The sequence below is a fragment of the Sorex araneus genome, chromosome 2 (genome assembly GCF_027595985.1).
Source record: "Sorex araneus isolate mSorAra2 chromosome 2, mSorAra2.pri, whole genome shotgun sequence".
Classification (NCBI taxonomy): domain Eukaryota; kingdom Metazoa; phylum Chordata; class Mammalia; order Eulipotyphla; family Soricidae; genus Sorex; species Sorex araneus.
Genome location: NC_073303.1, coordinates 310,946,149 through 310,968,413, shown reverse-complemented (window position 1 = coordinate 310,968,413; position 22,265 = coordinate 310,946,149). Strand labels below are relative to the sequence as shown.

General features: G+C 36.3%; 1 protein-coding gene across 1 annotated transcript in view; it reads left to right on the top strand.

Annotated features, from left to right (window-relative positions):
• LOC101558722 (multiple epidermal growth factor-like domains protein 6) overlaps positions 1-22,265 on the top strand; it is a 525,059-nt gene that overhangs the window by 314,382 nt on the left and 188,412 nt on the right. Inside the window, exons 5-6 of the mRNA XM_055124801.1 lie at positions 13,683-13,802; positions 16,135-16,257. Coding sequence (XP_054980776.1) covers positions 13,683-13,802; positions 16,135-16,257 — 243 coding nt within the window. The remainder of the gene's footprint in view (positions 1-13,682; positions 13,803-16,134; positions 16,258-22,265) is intronic.

Sequence of the window (22,265 nt, the reverse complement as noted above, 5' to 3'; positions counted from 1 at the left end):
TTCCTTTAAAATGGGGGATGGAGCTTACCTTATTTACCTTCCTCATTCTCTCTCTCTTTCTGTGTCTTACACATATTAGGGATTTAGTTAAGTTTTTCTGTTATCTGGTTTCTTTAATCCTCAGCAAAAGGGTTTTGAATTTTTTCTCAATTCTGGTAACATTTAGCTATGCACAAGTCTAAATATATTATATATTCATGCATTCATAGCATGTAGAAGTCTCTTTAATACTAAAATCTCTCCGATGCTATCTTATAACTCTTTTATCTATTTTAATTTATATTTTACTGTATTTATGAAAATAAAACAGTATTATTTAGCTATACATATTCCAAATGCTGTATTATTTGCTCCCCATACAATTTTACTTAGCATTCACAACAACCCTATGAATAGCTGTTCTTATGTTTTTTTACATATAAGAGACATAAGATTCCCACCTATTATCTCAAGATTACAGTGGTTTTACCAGTATCTCAATCATCTATTTTTTATAATTTCTGTATGGTATTTTTATAAATTTAAAATTTTTATAAATTTATAAATTTAATCTAAACGGCAATATGAATATTCTAGGCAATAATTAGTATATCAAATATAAGAAATGAAACTCTTTTAGCCATACACTTAAAAAAAATTAGTTCTGTCTATTAGTTTACTTATTGTAACTACTGATGCTTCACAATGCAAGATATTCTCCAAGTGCCTCGGAAAACGTGGCATTTGACTACTAGACCTCTTGTCAGAGCGGGCTGCAATTGTGTTGGAAATTAGTTCTCCAGCTGGGCTGGACTGCCGTTAGGAAACATGATTGTAGATGGTGAACTACCACTGCTGGGATGTGAACCAGACATGAATGTTAAGCAAGAGTGTCCACAATTTGCAACCCAGGAACTGCCAAATTGACAGACTGAACTATTGTAGTTTAGGAAGATATGGGCACTTTCTCCATTCAGTCAATACAAAGTCTTATATTGTGCTTTGATGAGTACAATCTTACTGTCCATAAATTGAGATGCCTTCAATTATGAATATGTTAGATTCTTAGTGAGTATTTCATGTTTGAGCACCCTTGTAAGCCCGATAATGGCCCTAACTCCAGTCGGTTCGGATTAGCCTTTAAAGTGAACATGCAGTTCATTAAGCATGTAGAAGCTCCAACAGCAGCTGCAGTTCTCTCCATGAACTAAATAGATTTCTTGCATTTTATGTAGGAGTTAGATGAAAAGGATCCATAATTCTGTGCTGGAAATAAGTCTTGACTCTCTGAGGGACTTGAACAGCATAGTGAGTGTATAAAAGGAATAATGTTAGTAATGAGCAAACTTAAAAGGAAAGTTAAAGGTTTGAGGGTTTCCCATCTCTTAAAAGAGCATTACCAAATGATTGTTTTATCTCATTTTTGCTTCCAGGATTTATTTCTTCTCGGTTTGAAATAGCCATTTTGATATTTTACCTGATAACAAATTTACTTACCTCACTCACCATATTCTCACGTTGCATTGCCCCTCATTTTTATCCTGCAAGTGACATTTTCTGATTCCTATTATATTTCTGGAACTGGGGTTGAAAATAAAGAGTTCTTTGATGTAAAAACAAAGGATGACTAGTGTGACAGCACAGTCATAGAAATATGTATTTAAAATTATAGGATTGCAATGAATAGCCTCTAAGCTAGTAAAAATAGGTTCAGAAAAGACATTTAAGGTGAGATTACATCTGTGTTGAGTTTTGAAGTCAGGTTAAGAATTGAGAAAATGGAGCTCGGCTCCGGCCGAGTTTCAACCCGGGTGGCCATGCCTTTGCACAGCCGGTGGATGTGGAACGAGCAGAAACCAGAGACAGCTTTAGGATTTGGGGTTCCAACAAGTGCTTGCAACCATGTATGGAGACTGTAAACTAAGCTTTTGCCCCACGCCGGCTAACGGAGGAAATATCCTTCCTTCTTGGTCTCTCTCCCCTCCGGGAGAAGGTGTGGTGTCCGACATTTTGTGGGTCCTTTGAGCAGGTATGAACTTTTGGCACAGAAAAAAAAAGTGCTCTGAACTTGAAACAGCTACGGGATACCGGGGCAGTCTCAGCCCGGGCCGGAGCTCAGCTCCGGCCGTTTCGACCCAGGTGGCCATGCCTTTGCACAGCCAGTGCATGTGGAATGAGCAGGAACCAGAGACAGCTTTAGGATTTGGGGTTCCAGCAAGTGCTTGCAACCACGTATGGAGACTGTGAACTAAGCTTTTGCTACATGCTGTTCCAGGAAGGGAAATGATTCATTTTCCAACTTAAATCTCCGTGGACTTAATTACTATAATACAGAAATTGTAAACCGCGCAGCCACTACCGTGGCCGCACGACTTTTTATCTCTTCATTCTCATCAGTGGAAAACTTATTATCGAATATTTCCTTGTCAATAGAGCTGTATTCTTGGGGGATAAATTCCAACAAAAATAGTGAGTCTGTTTTGAAACTCCAACAACAATAGTGAGTTGTGTGTTGAAATCTGGAATGTAATCAAGGTAAAGAGAAAAAGAAGTGAAATTATCAGTCACGCACAGGGGGGGGGGTTGGGGGTGAGGGGTGGGATATATACTGGGTTTTTTTGTTTTTCTTTTTGTTTGTTTTTGTTTTTATTGGTGGTGGAATATGGGCACTGGTGAAGGGATGGGTGTTTGAGCATTGTATAACTGAGATATAAGCCTGAGAACTTTGTAACTTTCCACTTGGTGATTCAATAAAATAAATTAAAAAAAAAGAATTGAGAAAATGTCTAAGGTCATAGAAAATCTCTACATTAATAGGGTTTCTACACTAAAAACCCATTATAAATTAAAATATCAACATTTAATAAATAATATTACTGGGATTACTAGAAATATATGCGATGTTAGCTGTAAGGGCATTTCATTTAATGTGGATATCTCAAAATCACAAAAAGAATTAATTACTGACTTTCAAACATCTTTGAGAGCTAAAAAGCAAGAATCTAGAGAGAGGTGAAATCACGACTATCATGCAAATACTCTGAGTCCTATGGAGATAAGCCTGGTGGTTACAAACATTTGTATGTGTGTAAGAATGCTATTTAGGAAAGTATTATGTAAGTGAGTTCAGAAGTAGTTATGCCAAACACAGACATATATATTTTCTTTATATCTTCAATCCTTCTCTCTTTAATTACCCAAAATATGGTCATTGGAAAATTTAAGGAAGTAAAATAGAGCAACTTTCAGGGAGAAAACAAATCCTAAGCTTTAGCTTGAAATTTATGCCACTGATCATAATAAAATAATGTTTATTTACCTCCATGAACATTATATAGTATAGAGACATAAAAGAACAGTTTCCTTAAAAATTCAGAGGTGTTTGTGATTAGGAGAATAACTCTAAGCACTGGAGCACAAGCCTTGCATGTGTAAGACCCAAACTTTACTTCTGAGCTCAGCCTCCTGGGCACAGGAAGGTGTAGTTCTTGAACTCCCACGATCACTTGTGGAGCTTCTGCCTAATCTTCTGCAAAGAAAAAAAAATAAAAACAAAATTTCAGTTGTTAAATGTGTTTATATAACTTTCAGGTAGATTTATGTTTAATTTCACAAATAAACTATTTTGTTTTAATGCAGTATATCCTTTGGAAAGAAAAAGCATATGATAGAGATTCAGTGGGATAAATCATCATCATCATCATCATTATCATCATCCCACTGATTATCAAATTTCTAAAGCAGTCTCAGTAACGTCTCCATTCATCCTAGCCCTGAGATTTTTGCAGCCTCTCTTTACTCGTCCTTCCCAATGATGAGACCCAGCATTATTACTGGTTTTGGCATATGAATACACCATGGGGAGTTTGCGAGGTTCTCCCAGGTGGGCAGGAAAATCTCGGAGCTCCCAGAGGGAGAAGTAGGCTATTAGATGTCGCTTGACTGTGAAGCAGCTGTGCTTCTGAGAGCTTGGTTTTAAATCTCTGGATGCTGGCCATTGGTGGGATTACACGGGGTAGTCCCTGGGTGTGATTGTCTAGCTACTGGAAAATGGGGGATCTGGGCGGAAGAGGCTCAGTCCCAATCCAAGCAGGCTTGGTGGTCTCATGTGTGAGGCGCCTCTGAACATGTGGAGAGGGGCCTTGAGCCTGGCTGTGGCTAGGTTCTGGAGTTCTTCGTCCTCAGGAGCTCTGCTCGGGTGGGGAAGGGAAGCTGGAGCCCATCCCCTCCGAGGGGCCCTGGGGAAGACAGCCAGGTGCACAGGCAAGAGACTCTCTGCATCGCTCTCTTCCAGGAGCTTGGTTTTAAGTCTATGGATGTTGGTCATTGGTGGGATTACACGTCACCGGAGGTAGTCCCTGGGTGTGACCACCTAGCTACTGGAAAATGGGAAATCTGGGAGGGAGAGGCCCAGTCCCGATCCAAGCAGGCTTGGAGGTCTCAGCCCCGGGTCCGACACACCTGAGTTCCTCTGCCGGTACCTTCATGTGTGAGGCTTGTCCGAACGTGTGGAGAGGGGCCTTGAGCATGGCTGTGGCTAGGCTCAGGAGGTCTTCAGCCTTGGGAGCTCTGCTCGGAATGGGGAGGGAAGCTGGATCCCACCCCCTCCGAGGGGCCCCAGGGAAGACAGCCAGTGGCGAAGGCAAGAGATTCTCAGTGGGATAAATACTCTAATGAAAGTTACATTTGAAATCTTACAACTATATCACATTGTTGTTAAAAACTTACATAAAACTTTATTTTATTAGCCTTTTTACTTAAGCATCTTTGAAATTTGTGACTAATACCTACGTGCTTACAGTGATTTCCAAGTGTTTGAACATACTGAAGTCAAGTTGCAGTCTATTTTTTAACTTTTAATTTTTTACTGAATCACAATAAATATACAGTTACAAAGTTTCTTGTGATTGAGTTTCATGTCCCCAGTTTTCCTCTTGACTACTTACTCCCTCCTGCCCTGGCCCTGCACTCTGCCTCTATGTCAAACTCTCTGCCTGTCTGTCTCTGTCTGTCACTCTGTCTCTCTCACATACACACATATTCATACATAATCTCTCTTCTATTATTTTTTCTTTTCAGCACTGTTTTATAATACAGTTACTGGAAGGGTATCATCCGCATCACTTTACCTCTTTTTAGCACTCAGTTTTTGTCTAGAGTGATCATTTCCAACCATCATTGTCATAGTGGTCCCTTCTTTGTCCTAACTGTGTTCTTCCCAAAACTGCTTTGCAGCAAACTTCCTACCATAGACCTTGTTTCTATTGTCTTTAGGTATTATTCACTTACTATGATTTTATATATATATTCTGTAAGTGAGTACGATCATTTTATGTCTGTCCCTCTCCCTCTGACTTACTCCACTCAGCAAGAGATACTGTCCTTGTCCAATTATGTATAAACAAATTTCATGACTTTGTTTTTCTTAACAGTTGCATACAGTTCCATTATGTAGATGTACCATAGTTTCAATGAAATATCATCTCATGTCTCAGTGACTGGTGCAAAAAGAAAAACCAGTGGTGGCGTGAATGCAGAGAAGTCACTGCTGGTGGGAATGACAATTGGTTCAGTCTTCCTGGAAAACAATGTGAATATTCCTCGAAAAACTTCAATACAATTAAGCAATATTGATCCTGGGAATATATCCTAATGACCCAAAGCACAATGCAGAAAAGCAACCTGCTCTCCTATGTTCATTGCGGCACTATTCACAACAGCCAGAATTTAGAAACAACCCAAGTTGCAATTTACTTTTTGTTGGTTTTTTTTTTAATTGAATCACCGTCAGATAGTTACAAGCTTTCATGTTTGGGTTACAACCACAAAATTTACTTTTGAGAAATGCTTTAGAATAATGTATATAGTGAAATACATGCCAACTCAGGTATCCAAGTTAACTCTTGTTTGTATTTTCTGTTATACAGGAAGTGAAAAAGAATCAACAATTTCTTTTGAATTTTAAATGCCTTAAGTATTCATATGCAATATAATGAGGGATTTAAAGTTATAAGTCAATGAACAGTTTTATCCTGGTTTGCTCAGGTCTACCAATCTAAAAAAAAATAAGTACACTAACTTTAACAATGTTTAACAAACAGTAAAAGGTATTACCAAACCGAAAACGGGCAGACCTAAAAATTTTTCTTTTGATTTTTTCTTCACTAATCACTACTAGTGGTTTACAGTTGAAGTCTAATTCCAGAACTGATACCATAGACCACATGACTAATCAAACAGGTTAAATATTCTGTGAAAACATGTGTCTTGCAAGATCTCTGACTGAAATACTTATTTCAGTCAGCCTCTTCTCTAGTTACTACTGTTTATCACATCATTCTTTTTTACTTCCTTCACGGAACTCACTCGGGTATGTTGAATATGTTTTTCTATAATTTGCCCATATACTATCTGTATCACTCACTAGATTAAATGTTCCAGGAAGACAGGCTTATGGTCCTATTCACTGTTCTGCTGCCATGCATCCATTGAGTTTTATTTAAGGTAACATTAGATTTTGTAGTAGTGACAGATCAATGCAAAAAACTGTTTTTTATTTTTTCTTCTGTGTTATTTGCTTTTAATGAACTTTGTTGTCTTCTTCCTATATCCTCTTCATCAATATGGTTTATGAGTAATACTCCGTGTAGATTTTAGAAATAAAAAGTATATCAGGGTATGAGTTAATTCTTCTAGAATTTTTTTAATTGAATCACAGTGAGAACAGTTACAAAGCTTTCAGGCTGAAGTCTCAGTCATACAATAATCAAACACCCATCCCTTCACCAGTGCACATGTTCCACCACCAAGAACCTCAGTGTACCCCCATATAACCCCCCAGCATGCCTGCGTGGCAGATGATTTTCACTTTACTCTCTTTTTACTTTGATTACATTCAATTTTCGACAGAAAACCCACTATTATTATTTGGAATTTTTCCCCAACAATCAGACCAGGCATCATTAGATCATCTGACAGTGACCGCCTGGTTTTGGAATTCTGATATTTTAGTAATTAAGTCCAGAGGCATTTCTGCCAGCAGCTATTGCGTTCCGAGATTGGTTTGTGTGCCTCTGGGATCATGGCTGTTCAGGAGCAGAGGAGCCATTCGTGTGCAGCTGCTTGGGATCTCGTCTGGGTGGGGAGCAGGGCCGATTTCTCCCCCCCTCCATCGAGAGATTTCCCGCACACCCGATCACTGCAAGCTCCTACAACTCTGTCTAATTGGCTCTGAAAGGTGGCAGTCGCCATGCTGCCACAAAGGGGAAAAGGCCGAGGGACAAAAACCCTCCCCTCCCAGGGTGGCACGGGGCCGTAGCTTAGTTCACAGTCCAGGAGCATTTCTGCCAGCAGCTGCTGTGTTCTGAGATTGGGTTGTGTGCCTCTGGGATCATGGCCATTCAGGGGCATAGAAACTGTTCCTGAACATTTTTTGTATATCAGGAAAGGTCACAAGGCTGCATAAACAGCCATGTGGTTTGGAGAAATAGTCCTGGTCCCCACATACTGAAGCAATGTTAGTAGAAGCTCATGGTCACTGGGATTCCATCTGGAGAAGGCAGGGAGGCTGCACCTGCTCCTTCTAGAGCACCCGGTGTTATCAGCTCGGTCTAGGGTCCAGATCATTCTCTGGCATTGTGGAGTCTGCTGGCCAGGATTCTTCACTGCTGAGTGTGGCCAGATGGTGCCGGGGGTGGGTTGAGGGTGAGGCTTCTGGGGTCAGGGATGGGCTGGAGGCCAGGATGGAACTGCCCAGTTCCAGTGCCCCCATGTGTTTTAGAGAAATAGTCCTGGTCCCCACATACCAGAGCCATGTTTGTAGAAGCTCATGGTCGCAGGGATTCTGCCTGGAGAAGGGCACCTTCTCCATCTGGGGCACCCCGGTGTTATGGGCTCGGTTTGGGGTCCAGAGTCTTCACCAGCATTGTGGAGCCCACCAGCCAGAATTCTTCACTGCTGAGTACCCCTTTTAGAAAGTTTAATATAGTAGAAATTATTACAAATTTAGTAGAAATTATGTTTTATCCAAATATATGTGAAATTGCTTATGAATATCATGGGAAGTTGTGCAGCAGCAAAACTGGCCATACACTCCTGGAATTCTAAAATTCTAAATGATTGGGGTCCAGAGACATCTCTGTAGCAAATTAATCTATCCCAAGATTCATTGTGAGTCTCTGGATCAAGGCCATGATGCTCTTTAAATGGTACCCAGAGACAGTTTGTGGGCATGGCAGCCAGGACTCTGAAGAGGCAGGGAGATGACTGAAAGATGTGGCCTATCTCCACTATCATGTGGCCTAGAGTCTTCAGTCCCTGGTCCCATGTACGTGAGTTTTTCTTCTGGAAGTTTGTGGCCATAGGGGCAGGGGGTTCATTTGTAGTAGGTGGAGAGAGAAAATCTGCTCTATTAGAGGTGCCCTGGTGAAATTGGCTTGGCAGGGGTCCAGAGAAATCTCCAACAAGATGCTGTCTTCTGGGATTCATTGCTGAGCCTCTCATTAGATTAAAATTCTTGTATTTTGTTTAAAAGGACATCAGTCTTATATTTAACATTAAATTTTGGTGTCATGGGAATATTTGTTACATTGTGTTTTCTAATCTATAAACACTTTATGTTTTATCATATATTTTTATCAGTGGTTTATGATTTCAACATACAAGTCCTCTAAATATGTTGCTGTGTACATGGTATTACCTTTTAAAATTAATTTAAATGTTATCACCTACTGTTTCATTGTGATTTTTATTAATAGTATGGATAATATAGTTGACTATTTTAAATTTTATTTAAAGCATCATGTTTTCTAATACTGTTAATGATAGGGTTTAGAGACAATTCCTACTGTCTAATAAGAAATCATTGACTAAAAACATCATAGAAAACATACACATATAAAATGGATTACTACTTGATAGATATATAGTTGACTTAACTTTTTAAAAGTTTATTAAAGTACCATAATATAGAATGATATATTCTGACTACTAACTGGAAAAAAAAACTTTCAACCTAGAATTTACTATGCTGAAAAACTCTTATTTAGTTGGTAGGGAGAAGTAAAATTATGCTCAGACTCAACTCTAGTTGACATTTATACACCTATCTGTGTTCCATAATATTTTGGATTCACTTTAATGTTTTAGGAGTTCTTTAGAATTGTTGGATCATCATGTTACATGCAAATAAATAGCTTAATTTCTTTCTTACCAATCTGTAATCCTTTTATCTTTCCTCTACAACCTCACTATATAGAACAACACCATGTGCATAAAGTGATAAGAGTGATAAGCAATCTTGCCTTCATCCCAAGCTTCAGGTGAAAGTATTTGGTATTTTACCATTATGTATAATGCTAGTTGCAAATTTCTTATGTACAATATTTATAAAGCTGAAATAATTTCTGATTATTGTATTTTTTCAAATTATTTTAACAATATATATGCATTGAGTGTTGATACATATTTTTGCTTTGGACATATAATTGAGTGACTTTTAAAATTTTTTCCCTAAATGGAAAATTTTATTTACACTTGAATATTTAATATGTGTCTTACATACAGCAGTAAGACACATTCATTTATGTTGTATAATTGATATATGCATATGTATGTATTGCTGGATTTTATTCTATAATTTTAAAAGAATATAAATTTTATTGAGATAATATAAATCTGAAGTACTAGTTTTACTTGGCGGTATTTTTGTGTATTATTGTGGTTAGAATAATTCTAGTTTAATAATATACTTTGAAATTGTTCTTTCTATATTATGAAATATTTGTTGAGAAAGTAAAGTGTTAATTTTTACTGAAAAATAGAATTAAATGAAACCATCTGGGCATGAAGATTCTCACAGGGGACTGTTAAAATCATAAATTAAGTTTTCATGGTTATAGGATTATTAATTTCCGTTTCAGAAGAATAAATGTGATTACATTTCTTCTGAGAAATCTACACATTAAATTTAAGTTTTCAAAATTAGATGTTCGTTATTTATAAATTGATCCTTTTTGTAATACTCATTACTATCTGTGATAATTTTCTTTATGCTGGGTCTAACTTATTTCCTATTAGTGCAGAAATTCTTGCATTCTTTTTGTTAATGTATTCATGTTATAGGTTGATACATATGCTTTTTGTGCTTTTACTTTTAACAAACATATAGCATTATATTTTAAACAAGTGGACAAGATAATCCACTTTTCAAAACAACCTTTATAAATTTATTACTTTAATGTTATTTTCTTAAAGTAATTTTTTGTTGACAGCAGGCTGGGGCTATATTCACTGTGCTCAAGGCACATTTCTGTCTCTGCACTGAAGTATCACTCGTGGAGGTTTGGGGACTGTGTGTGGTGCCTGGGAGGGGACCTCGGTCAGCCATATGAAAGGCTAGCACCCTATACACTGTGCTATCGCTCTGTTTTAATATTGTTATTCAACATGGAATTAATATTGTGAATGTTAATTATTTAGGCAAATATATATACATATATAAGCATACATGTAGATATATACATATACATATATAACGATTTGCCAATATCCCTCCACCAGTATTCGTTCCTTGGTCTTTTGTGGTTCTACCCCCCCTACAGTTCCCTTACTTCATCTTTCTCACGCTGCTTGTTAACTTCAGTTCCATTTCAGAGTCTAAAGATGTTTTTACTGGCATTGTTTATTCTCTTGGTTTATTGCTTTATATTTCAAATATGAGTTAAATAACCTGATAATTGATTTTCTCCTTCTGACTTATCTTGCTTAACATGGTCCTTTTTAGTTATATCCACGTGTAGGAAAAATGCATTCCTTTTTTCTTCTTATAGCTGAATTTTACTTTATAGTAGAATTTTATGTTAGATTTTTATTGTGTATATTTGAGCAAATAAAATGATCAATGGGATGACAGTGATACAGTGATATATTCCACAATTCCATTGTCCACTTATCTGTTTGGCACTTGGGCTGTTACCAGATGTTCTTGCTTGTTGCAAATAGTGCCGCAATGCATATATATACATATGTATATATATGCATACATGTGTATATATACATATGCATGCTTGATACATATATATGTATATATATATATATTTCAGATTTGTGTTTTGATATCTGGCTCTCTGCTAAGGAATTAATCCTGGCAGTTCTGTGGGATATGTCATAGGATTGTAACTGGGGTCAGTTATGTCCAAGACAACTTCCTTACCCTTATATTTTCTTTCTGGCTCCACTTTGGATACTCTAAGGTCTCCATCTTTTCTTAGAGATTGAACCAATTTATTATTCCACCCACAATGAATGCAGCCTCCATTACCACCATATATATATATATATTTTTTATTGAATCACCGTGAGATAGTTGCAAGCTTTCATGTTTGGGTTACAGTCTCACAATGATCAAACACCCATCCCTCCACCAGTGCACATTCCCCACCACCAATATCCCGGGTATACCCCCCCTTTCCCACCCTATCATGCTAAGTGAAATGAGCCAGAAAGAGAGGGACAGACATAGAAGGATTGCACTCATCTGTGGAATATAAAATAACAGAGTAGGAGACTAATACCCAAGAATAGTAGTATACAATACCAGGAGGTTGACTCCATAGCTTGGAAGTTGGCCTCACACTTTGTGGGAAAGTCATACCAAATGGAGAAGGGAATACCAAGTAAATTGTGAGTGGAGATCCCGCATGGTAAGGGAAATGCTCGCTGAAAGTGGACTAGTGACCGAACATGATGGCCACTCAATACCCCTATTGCAGACCACAACACCCAAAAGGAGAGAGAGAGAACAAATTGGAATGCCCTGCCACAGAGGCAGGGTGGGGTGGGGAGGATGGGATTGGGGGGTGGGAGGGATACTGGGTTCATTGGTGGTGGAGAATGAACACAGGAGGAGGGATGGGCTCCCGAACACTGCATGAGGGAAAAACAAGCATGAAATGTTTGAATCTGTAACTGTACCCTCACTGAAACTCACTAATTAAAAAAATAAACCAATTTAAAAATATATATATAATTTTTTAAAAATTAAAATTTTAGACACCATGGTTTACAATACTGTTAATGATAGGGTTTCATGGTTGAACATTTCAACATCAACCTTACAACAGAATGTTCATTTCCTCCACCCTTTACCTCATATCCCCCTTTTCTCTCTAAACCCCCTAAAATATTTTACATTTTGTCTCATTAAATTTATGCACTTAAAAATATTATACTGTACTTATTAATAGTGTTATTTTAGCATTCTTATCTTCTGGTTTTATTATCCTTATTATTTGCTAAAGTATTTTATTAAATTAAATGTTCCCTCAATATGGATACTATTTTGTTATTCTTTTATGTTTGGTTATTTTCATTGTATGCTAAACATTACCAATTTTGCATTGTTGAGTTCTATCACTTATTTTTCTCCTTCATAAAGTATTGTATGTTTTTTATTGGCACTAAGCTACTTACATTCTATTTTGATCCTGTCAAAAGCTTTTTTAAGCTTTATTAAGAAGAATCTAGTACATACTTCATTCTGAGATTTAATGAATATCCATGTGTGCAGTATTTGTCTACTCTGCCTCATGAAAACTTATTCCACTCTCTCTCTTTCTTGCTCTCTCCCTCTCTTTCTCTCTCTGTGCTTTGATAATCCTTTCATTTTCAACTGTTCTAATTCTTTCTTGTGTGCCTTATACTTTGCCTAGATTCAGAGATTTGTTCTCTGTATTTATGTATAGTACTTAGTCAAGGTTACAGGAAGATAATTATACCAACTTCTGAAAATTTTCTTTTGTTAGTATTATGATCAGGATCACAATCACAAAATCCTGTTAATCGTCGATTTCTCAAGTGGGCTCAGTAACCTCTCCATTCGTCCTTTCCCTGAGATCTTAAAATTCAACACTGTTATACCCTTGCCACTTAAACCACAGTTAAATTCCGTAGAACCCAGAAACCTGTGATATAGACAATGCTGCATTCACATAGTCCTCAATCACATCATTGGTTGCTGGGTTCAATCACAGGCAACTTTCTGCTCATCAGTTTGACAAATAAGCTCATTTGTTGAGCCCTTCCATCTGATAGAACATGTGACTTCATACTACTTCAGACTTCCCAAGAGTTTAACTAAGATTTATTCTAGTAAGATGAAGTGATGGGGGAATAAAGATCAGCTGGCTTAATCCAGTGAGGCCTGAATTTCTTTATTTTATCTCATACAGTTCTAGCTAAGACTCTCCCACGAATCTCAAGTCTCCCTTTTCTTCACAGCATAGTTATTTACCCAAATGTAGAGAGAACCTATGAAAGATGAAAGGTTTATCAAATGATCATTCTACTGATCAAAGGAGTAAGAAAGATGAAAAGAAAAAATTGCAAAGTTTTATAGAGGAGTTATTGTTTATCCTGATTTTGATCAACAGAAGATTTTGGAGTAAAATTAAATTAAATTTTTCTTTGGTTTTATCCATGTTTTGATTTGTTCAGATTTTGTAGTTAAGATTATAAGATACAAAATAATTTCACTGAGTTAGCTCCATCTGAAAGTGAGGAAAATCTTTCTTTAATTGCTACCAGCTTTGTGTTTGTGAGAAAACCAATGAACTCAGTTAACCCATTACCTTTTCCCCACTCTTCTATTCTGTATACCTTCCTAAAATAAATGAATTATAAATTATCACTTTAATTTCTTTCAGAGGTGAACCCTTGCACAGGTGAGAATGGATGTGCCCACATCTGTCAGAGTGAAAATGGTGTGATCATTTGTTCCTGTCACCCAGGGTACCAACTATCTGAAGATAGAAAGACGTGCAGAGGTAGGAATATGAAACTAATGGTTTAATTGTGTGAGTTATTTGAAGTTTTATAGTAATTTATTTTTTTAAATTTAATAGTTTATTTTTAATTAGTGAGTCAATGTGAGGGTACAGTTACAGATTTATACATTTTTGTGCTCATGTTTTTCCCTTACAAAGTTTGATAACCCATCCCTTCACCAGTGCCCATTCTCCACCACCAGTAAACCCAACATCCCTCTCCCCCCTCCCCAGTCCCGTCTCCCCCCACCCCACACTGCCACTATGGCAGGGTATTCCCTTTTGTTCTCTCTTTCTGATTAGGTGTTGTGGTTTGCAATAAAGGTGTTGAGTGGCCATTGTGCTCAGTCTCTAGCCTATATTGGGCCCGCATCATCTTTCCCCCACATGACCTCCAATCACATTTTACTTGGTGTTCCCTTCTCTGAGTTGCCCAGAATGAGAGACCAGCCTCCAAGCCATGGAGACAACCTCCTGGTACTTATTTCTACTATTCTTGGGTGTTAGTCTTATAGTCTGTTATTCTATAGTCCACAGATGAGTGCAATCTTCTTATGTCTGTCTCTCTCTTTCTGGCTCATTTCACTTAGCATAATACTTTCCATGCTGATCCACTTATATGCAAACTTCATGACCTGATTCTTTCTAACAGCTGCATAGTATTCCATATAGTAATTTATTTTTAATAGAACATCTAGGAAAATGTTTTTATTTCGAGCGGGCAAACTTACTGGTTTTTATTTATGCTTAGAAAAAAGATTTTGTTTTTATTTGATCATTATTAAAGGTATTTTTCTGATAGCATTATAAACTCAGCAAAAATATTATTTACAATATAAAAAGTAACCTAGTAAGAGTCAGCATTAAGGGTTTTTCTTTTTTTTTTCATTCTGAAGTGGATCATATAAGTAAGTTCAGAACTTGTACAGGGGGTTTTACCTTTTCTTTTATTTTCTTGCAAACTATAAAAGGTAGGGATAACCTTTCAAAAATATATATGTTTAAATAATTATTCTCAGGCTTTAAGAAAAATATCCAAAAAGCAAATAGAAAGGAACTCTGTAAATACAAGGTTATGTATTTCTGTTTCTTAGAAATATAGAAAAAGAAATAAACTCAAAGATAAAAATGATAAAAAAGATAAAAATTACTCCATTTCTAGAATTGATAAATGAATCCATTCCTTTGGGGTAGGCTTTGTTTTAATAACTTCTCAGAAATCACAGCAACCTTCCATTATATTCTTATATTTTATGATGTGAAAAGTAACTTAAATTAGTTAAAATATATAGAAATATGTCCTAATTTATGGAAAAGAAAAATATTTTAAGAATTTAAAAACATTTGGCATGTATATTAGTTCTTCTTTGTTATGCCAAAACCAGATAAAATTTTCTGTGAATTCTTTTAACATATCTTTCTGATATACAAACGATTTTGCTATGGTCCTCTTTTAACACAGCATCAGCCAAGCTCCTCATCTAGCACAGAACCAGATGTCATTAAGTATCTGATAAATTTTTCCTAGAAAGGCTATATTCCAAATTATTCCTATTTAGTGTTTTACAAAATTCTAAGTTATTTCCTATTCTGACATTTACAGAATACATAAAAGTAGTACATCTAGGTGTAGTATTCTATTTAAATGTTCTAGTAACTTCCATGTGTGCCCCCTCTCCTTCAATACCACTCATTTTCTGTATTTCTCATTACTGTCCCGGTGTGAATTACATGTAATATAGTACCAGGAGGAGAACTGGCTAGCAAATTGATGTTGAAAAGTATCCATATAGAGAGAGGAGAAACGAGGACTACCTGGCTCACAAAGCAAAGTTAAATTGAATAGAATTTTCTGTCTGAAGTTAGCAAGAAGAGAGAGGAAACTAATATTTAAATGGAACTTCCTGTGACAACTTTATATACAATAAGCACCATAAACTTCTAAATATGAAATTCCCAAATCTTCCTCTTTTATAAGCACAAATATCATATACCTTAAATGAAGTAGCTGCCATTTTTTGGTTACACATCAATTCCTAAATGCAAGTAACAATGATTTATACATCTACTTTATGAAGGAATAGATAGGGCATATCTTTTCTTCTTACCAAAATGTACAGATGCTAACAGATTTTAATAGAATTATTTGAAAGAATCATAAGCACTGGAGTTAATGAATTAACACAATTGGTTATATGCAATTTGGAATCTCTTTTTGAGTTTAGATAGGATGCCAGGGTTTGAAGGGAAGGGGAGTGACTACTTTAAGTAACTTTTATATTTTACAAATAAGTCTAAGCCTGTTCTCCAAATAACTCCTTTCTTTCCACAGACATAAATGAGTGTGCTGAAGGACTTGCTCACTGTAGCCATGATTGTGTGAACACCAACGGCTCTTTCACTTGTACCTGCCAACCTAGCTTTGAGCTTGGAGCTGATGGAAAACAGTGTTACAGTAAGTAGCAACAAGTGCTAGTGAGGCATATATGGGATTTAGAAGTATAAGAATAACCAACAATAAACAAACAAAAACCATCAGCACTGAGCACTAAAGCAGGGTATTTATTTTATTTTATGTTATTTTTTATAGAATCACCATGAGATACATAGTTACAAGGCTTGTCATGATCAGGTTATAGTCATACAATGTTCCATCACCCATACCTCCACCAGTATACATTTCCCACCACCAATGTTCCCAGTATCCTTCCCACCACCCCCACCCGATGCCCAGCCTGCCTGCGTACTGAAAGTAGGACCAAACATGATAACCTCTCAGTACCTCTATTGCAAGCCATAATGCCCCAAAGGTGAGAAAGAGTGAAAAAGAAGAAAAGCAGGATGTTATAAGAATGTTTTTAATTGAAGCCAGAAACAATTGAGATCTTAGTAGTTCAGTCCTTTTATATAAAATTATTGGCATAAAATTCAATCATAGGAACTAAGCAAGAACTTGATGTAAAGTTCAGTCGGTCATGCAGAACTTTGGGGTTTTCTTTCTCAGAGATTGGGACTTGAGATTCTCTTGAACCAAGGTGAAAAAATCTGTATCTTTCATCATATTGCCATGCAATATACAGATAGAGATAGCTAGCTAGCTAGATAGATAGATATAGATACATTTGGACATATACACACTACATATACATAATATACAATGCATGCATTATAAAAATATAAATATACAATATATGCATATGCCTGTATATCAGCATATATTGATATATACTATATATACATTTAGTATATATAGAGAGAAAAAGAGAAGGAAAAATATATATCTAGTATAGCTAATGAAATATACTAGATATAATAGTATATCTAGGTGTAGTATTCTATCTGACATAGTGAATGTTTTAGTAACTTCCATGTCAACCCTCTCCTCCCTCTTTAAACTCCACTCATTTACAACACTTCTTTAACACCACATTTTGTCTTTACCTCTTTGTTTACCAACTCATCCTTATATTCCTTTTTGTTTTCAAAAAAATGCTAATATTCTGGTGCCGCCCACATGCCAGATCAGCACTGTGATTCTCCCTTTACTTTATGGAATTTTTCTCTCTGCCTCTGTCTCTCTCTTTTCTTTCTCTCTTCTCATATTTACTAAATAAAACTGTTTAAAGTGATGATACAGGTATTCTACCTTTACCATCTTACTCACGTAGTCTCACTTATATAGTGTAATATATCCCATATTAAAAATAATTTAAAATGTTAATAAACTGATTTATGTACTGCTACTAATATTACTGTAACTTTTATATCTCTTATTTCTTCCTACTGGTGCTCTACTTTTATAAATGACTACATATTTTACTTTACTAGGCATAAAACTTTAATATAAATATCTTGAAGTTCTATGTTTTTTATATATGTATTTTTTATCCTCATTTGTCTTCTACTTCTCTCCATTTTCAAAAGACATTTTTTAATTTTTATTTTTTATTTTTATATTATTTATTTTAACATAAAAGGTGAATATTTCTTTTATGCATATATTATAATTCAGAAATACATTTTTTGTGTTCAAAACACAATTATAAAAGTACAATTGGTTTTATTTCACATTCAGAAATAGAAGTCTCCTGTGTTTAGCCAGCATGGCCAGCTAGATCTCTGCTCTCAGAATGTTTGCTTTCACCCTCATCCTGTATGTTTAGCACCTCTTACTACTTCAATATTTATATCATGCCCCTTTGCCTTTATTCTTACTTTGTGTCTTAAATCATCAACAAAATATATTTAAATTACTATCTTAGCCAACAATTGACAAAATATTTCAACAAATTTTTGTGGCAGACATCAGTTCTTACTAGTATGAAGAAGATATACTGAGATAGAACAGGACTATGTTTGGTACCTCATGTCCCCTGCTGCAAACACAAAGCTAATTGTTTTACTTATCACCATAAAAGGAAAGTCTAAGCTTCATATCCTTGAGCAAATATCTCAAAGGACTGCTGAGGGAGAATGTTTAATTTAACAAAAGAAACCAGACCGAACCAGCTTGTTCCAAGATGGATTAGCAAGTTCCAAGGGCTGTCCTGTCACTGACATATCCACTTCATTTTATCTCTAAAAGCATGCCCAATGGTGAAAATTTAATGCTCTAATGTGACAATAGTCCCATGAAGAAGCATGTTTTAGCTTATGAGACGTACCCGTTTGTGTTTCCTCTTCACCCCTCTGTAAATGCCACTCCTTCCCAACCACTGCTCCTTTGAAGAATTTAAAGATGTAGCCAAGATTCAAGATTCGTGCTGTTTTGGTTCCTCATACACACTTTTAAACAGTACACAAAACCTGAATCTCTCCCTAGCTCTTGTCCATTTCTCTTTGCATTAAAGGTCAAGAAACCTTGGGGCTTAGAACACTATTACTGTACAAGACAGTCTTCTTTATTATACTTTGAATTTTTTCACTCTAATTATCTCAGAGCATTTACTATTACAGTAATCAAAGGGGCCATTTTCATCAACGAAGCCACACGAGCCAGTTTCTCCTCTTTGAATTACTCTTCATCATACCACAGACATCTAAATATTCTATTGGATCCCTTCACACTAAACTATGTATAAATTTGTCAATGTGCCCTTCTTATTTTGCTCCTTACCCTAGACAAAAATGATTTCTGTATCTATCCTCTACTGTCACCTGTCACTCCCATCATCTCCTATTAACTTACACATAACAATTTGTATAACCATTATTGCCAAAGAAAATTTTCTTTTTGTATATTTTTATATTTTTTATACTTCTCTTTCAATGTGAAATTTATATTTTGGATTCCTTTTTCTTCATGAGAATGTTATTAGACAATATACTCAGTATACTGCTTGACTGAAGATCCAGACAGAAATGCTTATTTCCTGTCTCAGTCTCAAAGAAGTCTTCATTTATCCACACCATAGAAAAACATTCTTTTTTTGGTATTGAAGCCAAAAATCCAATGAGAGGAAATAAATGACAGAACTGGGACATGAACTAGGGTGTTAAGCCTTTGAACTAACTGTACTTTAAATTTCCTCATAGAATTGTATATATTATATGTCTCTAACAGTTTTATTCAAAGAAAGGAATATAGATGGTGATAAAAAGAATAATACTGTATTTCTATGCAAACTGTCTCATAAAAAGACATTCTTAGCATTACCAAATTTCTCATTTTCTTCCACTATATTCCAGGGTATCAAATTCTACATTTCTTGAATGCCTAGTTGCAAATGTATCCTCCAGGTCTACTAATATATTTCTACTGCTTAAATATTTTGAATTTTTGTTATGCCGATATTTATCTTTTAAATATCAAAACAAATAAGTTGACAGTGAAGAGTGAATTGTTAATTATGACACATCTTCTGAAATTAGTCTTTTATTGCCCTAAAGTCGAAGATAAATGTAAATGATTTTTCTTTCATATTTAAAATTTTTTTAATATTTTGACATTTTAGTATGGCCAGCAATTTAGGATAGGAATGCATTTTACAAATGCTGAAATCAAACTACTTGCAATCTAGCTGATACATTCTTAGTTACCATGAAAGAGGAGGCATTATTGCTAATGAGTTATGAGGTACAGAATTTCTGTAGAACTTATTTGGAAAGATATTTGCCTAGAGTTGAGTATATGTGTTGTATTTTTACTTTTATTTTCTTTATGTGAGTATGTGGCTAAATTTCCTTGTAGTTCTTAATCAATATTTACTAGTTGACAAAAATATTTAATGAAAAGGGATATTTTAAATTATATTAAAACCTGGGGATAGAGTAAATGTTTTCAGAGTATGGAAATTTTGAAACAATGAATAATATGTACTTTAAATAGTAAGCTATTTTGCATGATACATGTTTTAACTGTTGACTATGAAAATTAGTTTATATTTGTATATATTTTTCTCATATTTTCTCAAAATACTTCATAGCATAAATATTAAAACTTTATTCCAGCCTTTCTGGAAAATAATATGAATATTCCTAAAAGATCTAGGGATTGAGCTTCCACTTGACCCAGCAATTCCATTACTTGGAATCTACCCCAAGGTCCCAAAATCAAAATGTAGAAAAGACATTTGCACCCCTGTGTTCCTTGCAGCACTATCCACAATAGCCTCAATATTGAACAACCTAGTATCCAAGGATAGATGACCGAATAAAAAAAAAAAACTATGGTACATAAACATGATGGAATATTTCTTGGCCATAAAAAAAGACAAAGTCAACCTCCTGGTACTTATTTCTACTATTCTTGGGTGTTAGTCTTATAGTCTATTATTCTATATTCCACAGATGAGTGCAATCTTTCTATGTCTGTCTCTCTCTTTCTGACTCATTTCACTTAGCATAATACTTTCCATGCTGATCCACTTATATGCAAACGTCATGACCTCATTCTTTCTAACAGCTGCATAGTATTCCATTGTATAGATGTACCAGAGTTTCTTCAACCAGTCATCTGTTCTAGGGCACTCGGATTTTTCCAGATTCTGGCTATTGTAAACAGTGCTGCGATGAACATATAAGTGCAGATGTCATTTTGACTATACTTTTTGGCTTTTCTGGGATATGGTCTCTCATTCTTGGCAACTCAGAGAAGGGAACACCAAGTAAAATGTGGTTGGAGGTCATGTGGGGGAAAGATGATGCGGGCCGAATATAGACTAGAGACTGAACACAATGGCCACTCAACACCTTTATTGCAAACCACAACACCTAATCAGAGAGAGAGAACAAAAGGGAATACCCTGCCATAGTGGCAGTGTGGGGTGGGGGGAGACGGGACTGGGGAGGGGGGGAGGGATGTTGGGTTTACTGGTGGTGGAGAATGGGCACTGGTGAAGGGATGGGTTATCAAACTTTGTAAGGGAGAAACATGAGCACAAAAGTGGACAAATCTGTAACTGTACCCTCACGTTGACTCACTAATTAAAAATAAACTATTAATTAAAAAAGAGACAAAGTCGTGAAATTTTCTGCACATGGAGGGACCTGGAGAGTATCATGTTGAAGAGAGACTGACAGTGCTCTCTCTGATATGTGGAACATAAAGAAACATAGTGGCAGAATAATTAGTACCCAAAGGCTATGGATAAAAAGAACATGAGAACAGGTATTCAGTAGAAAACATGCCACTTGAGGAACCCAGAGGTAGTACAGTGAGGGAAGTTTATGGCAGAGGGAAGCATTCAGCCAAGAGGAGGTAAAGTGGCATGAAAGAAGCTGAAACTCTATGAGCAACAATACTGTAAACCACATTCCAAAAATGTATTTCAAAATTTGTGCCTCTGGTAAAAGCAGGGCAGGGAGCAAATTGGGCGGTGGGGCTTTGGTGCAGCGAAGTGCACCCTGGTTAAGATTTCAGTGTCGAAGGGGTTGGAGTGTTAGTACAGCGGGTAGGGCATTTATTTGCCTTGCACACAGCCTCCCAGGTTCGATTCCCAGCATCCCATATGGTCCCCCGAGCACTGCCAGGAGTAACCCCTGTGCATCACCTGATGTGACTCAAAAAGCAAAAAAATAAAAAAAGATTTTAGTGTTGAAATATTATATGCCAGAAATCCAGTCATGAGTAACTTTGCAATTTCATATGACTATGACTAAATAAAAATTTTAAAAATGTTACATGTGTGAGATTTTAATCTGCAAACCCCCATACCTCTGCCTGGCCTTTAGAAGGCTCTCCAACCACAAGACTGCTTCTTTGTGGGTTTGGTTGAGTTTGGGGCCACTCTCAGCAGTGCGCAGGGCTTTCTCCTGGTTCTGCACTCAGGAGTCACTCCTGGGGTGCTTGAAAATCATATGGCATGCCAGGGATTGAACCTGAGTTGGCTGCAGGTGTGTCCAAAACAGGTGACACATTGTGTGCTTGCTTTGGCCTCAGGCTTCCAAGGAATGTGCATCACCTCGTTCAGCCTTCCAAGGCAGAGACCATCCCCCCTGGACTGCTGTTGGGTTGTTTGTTTT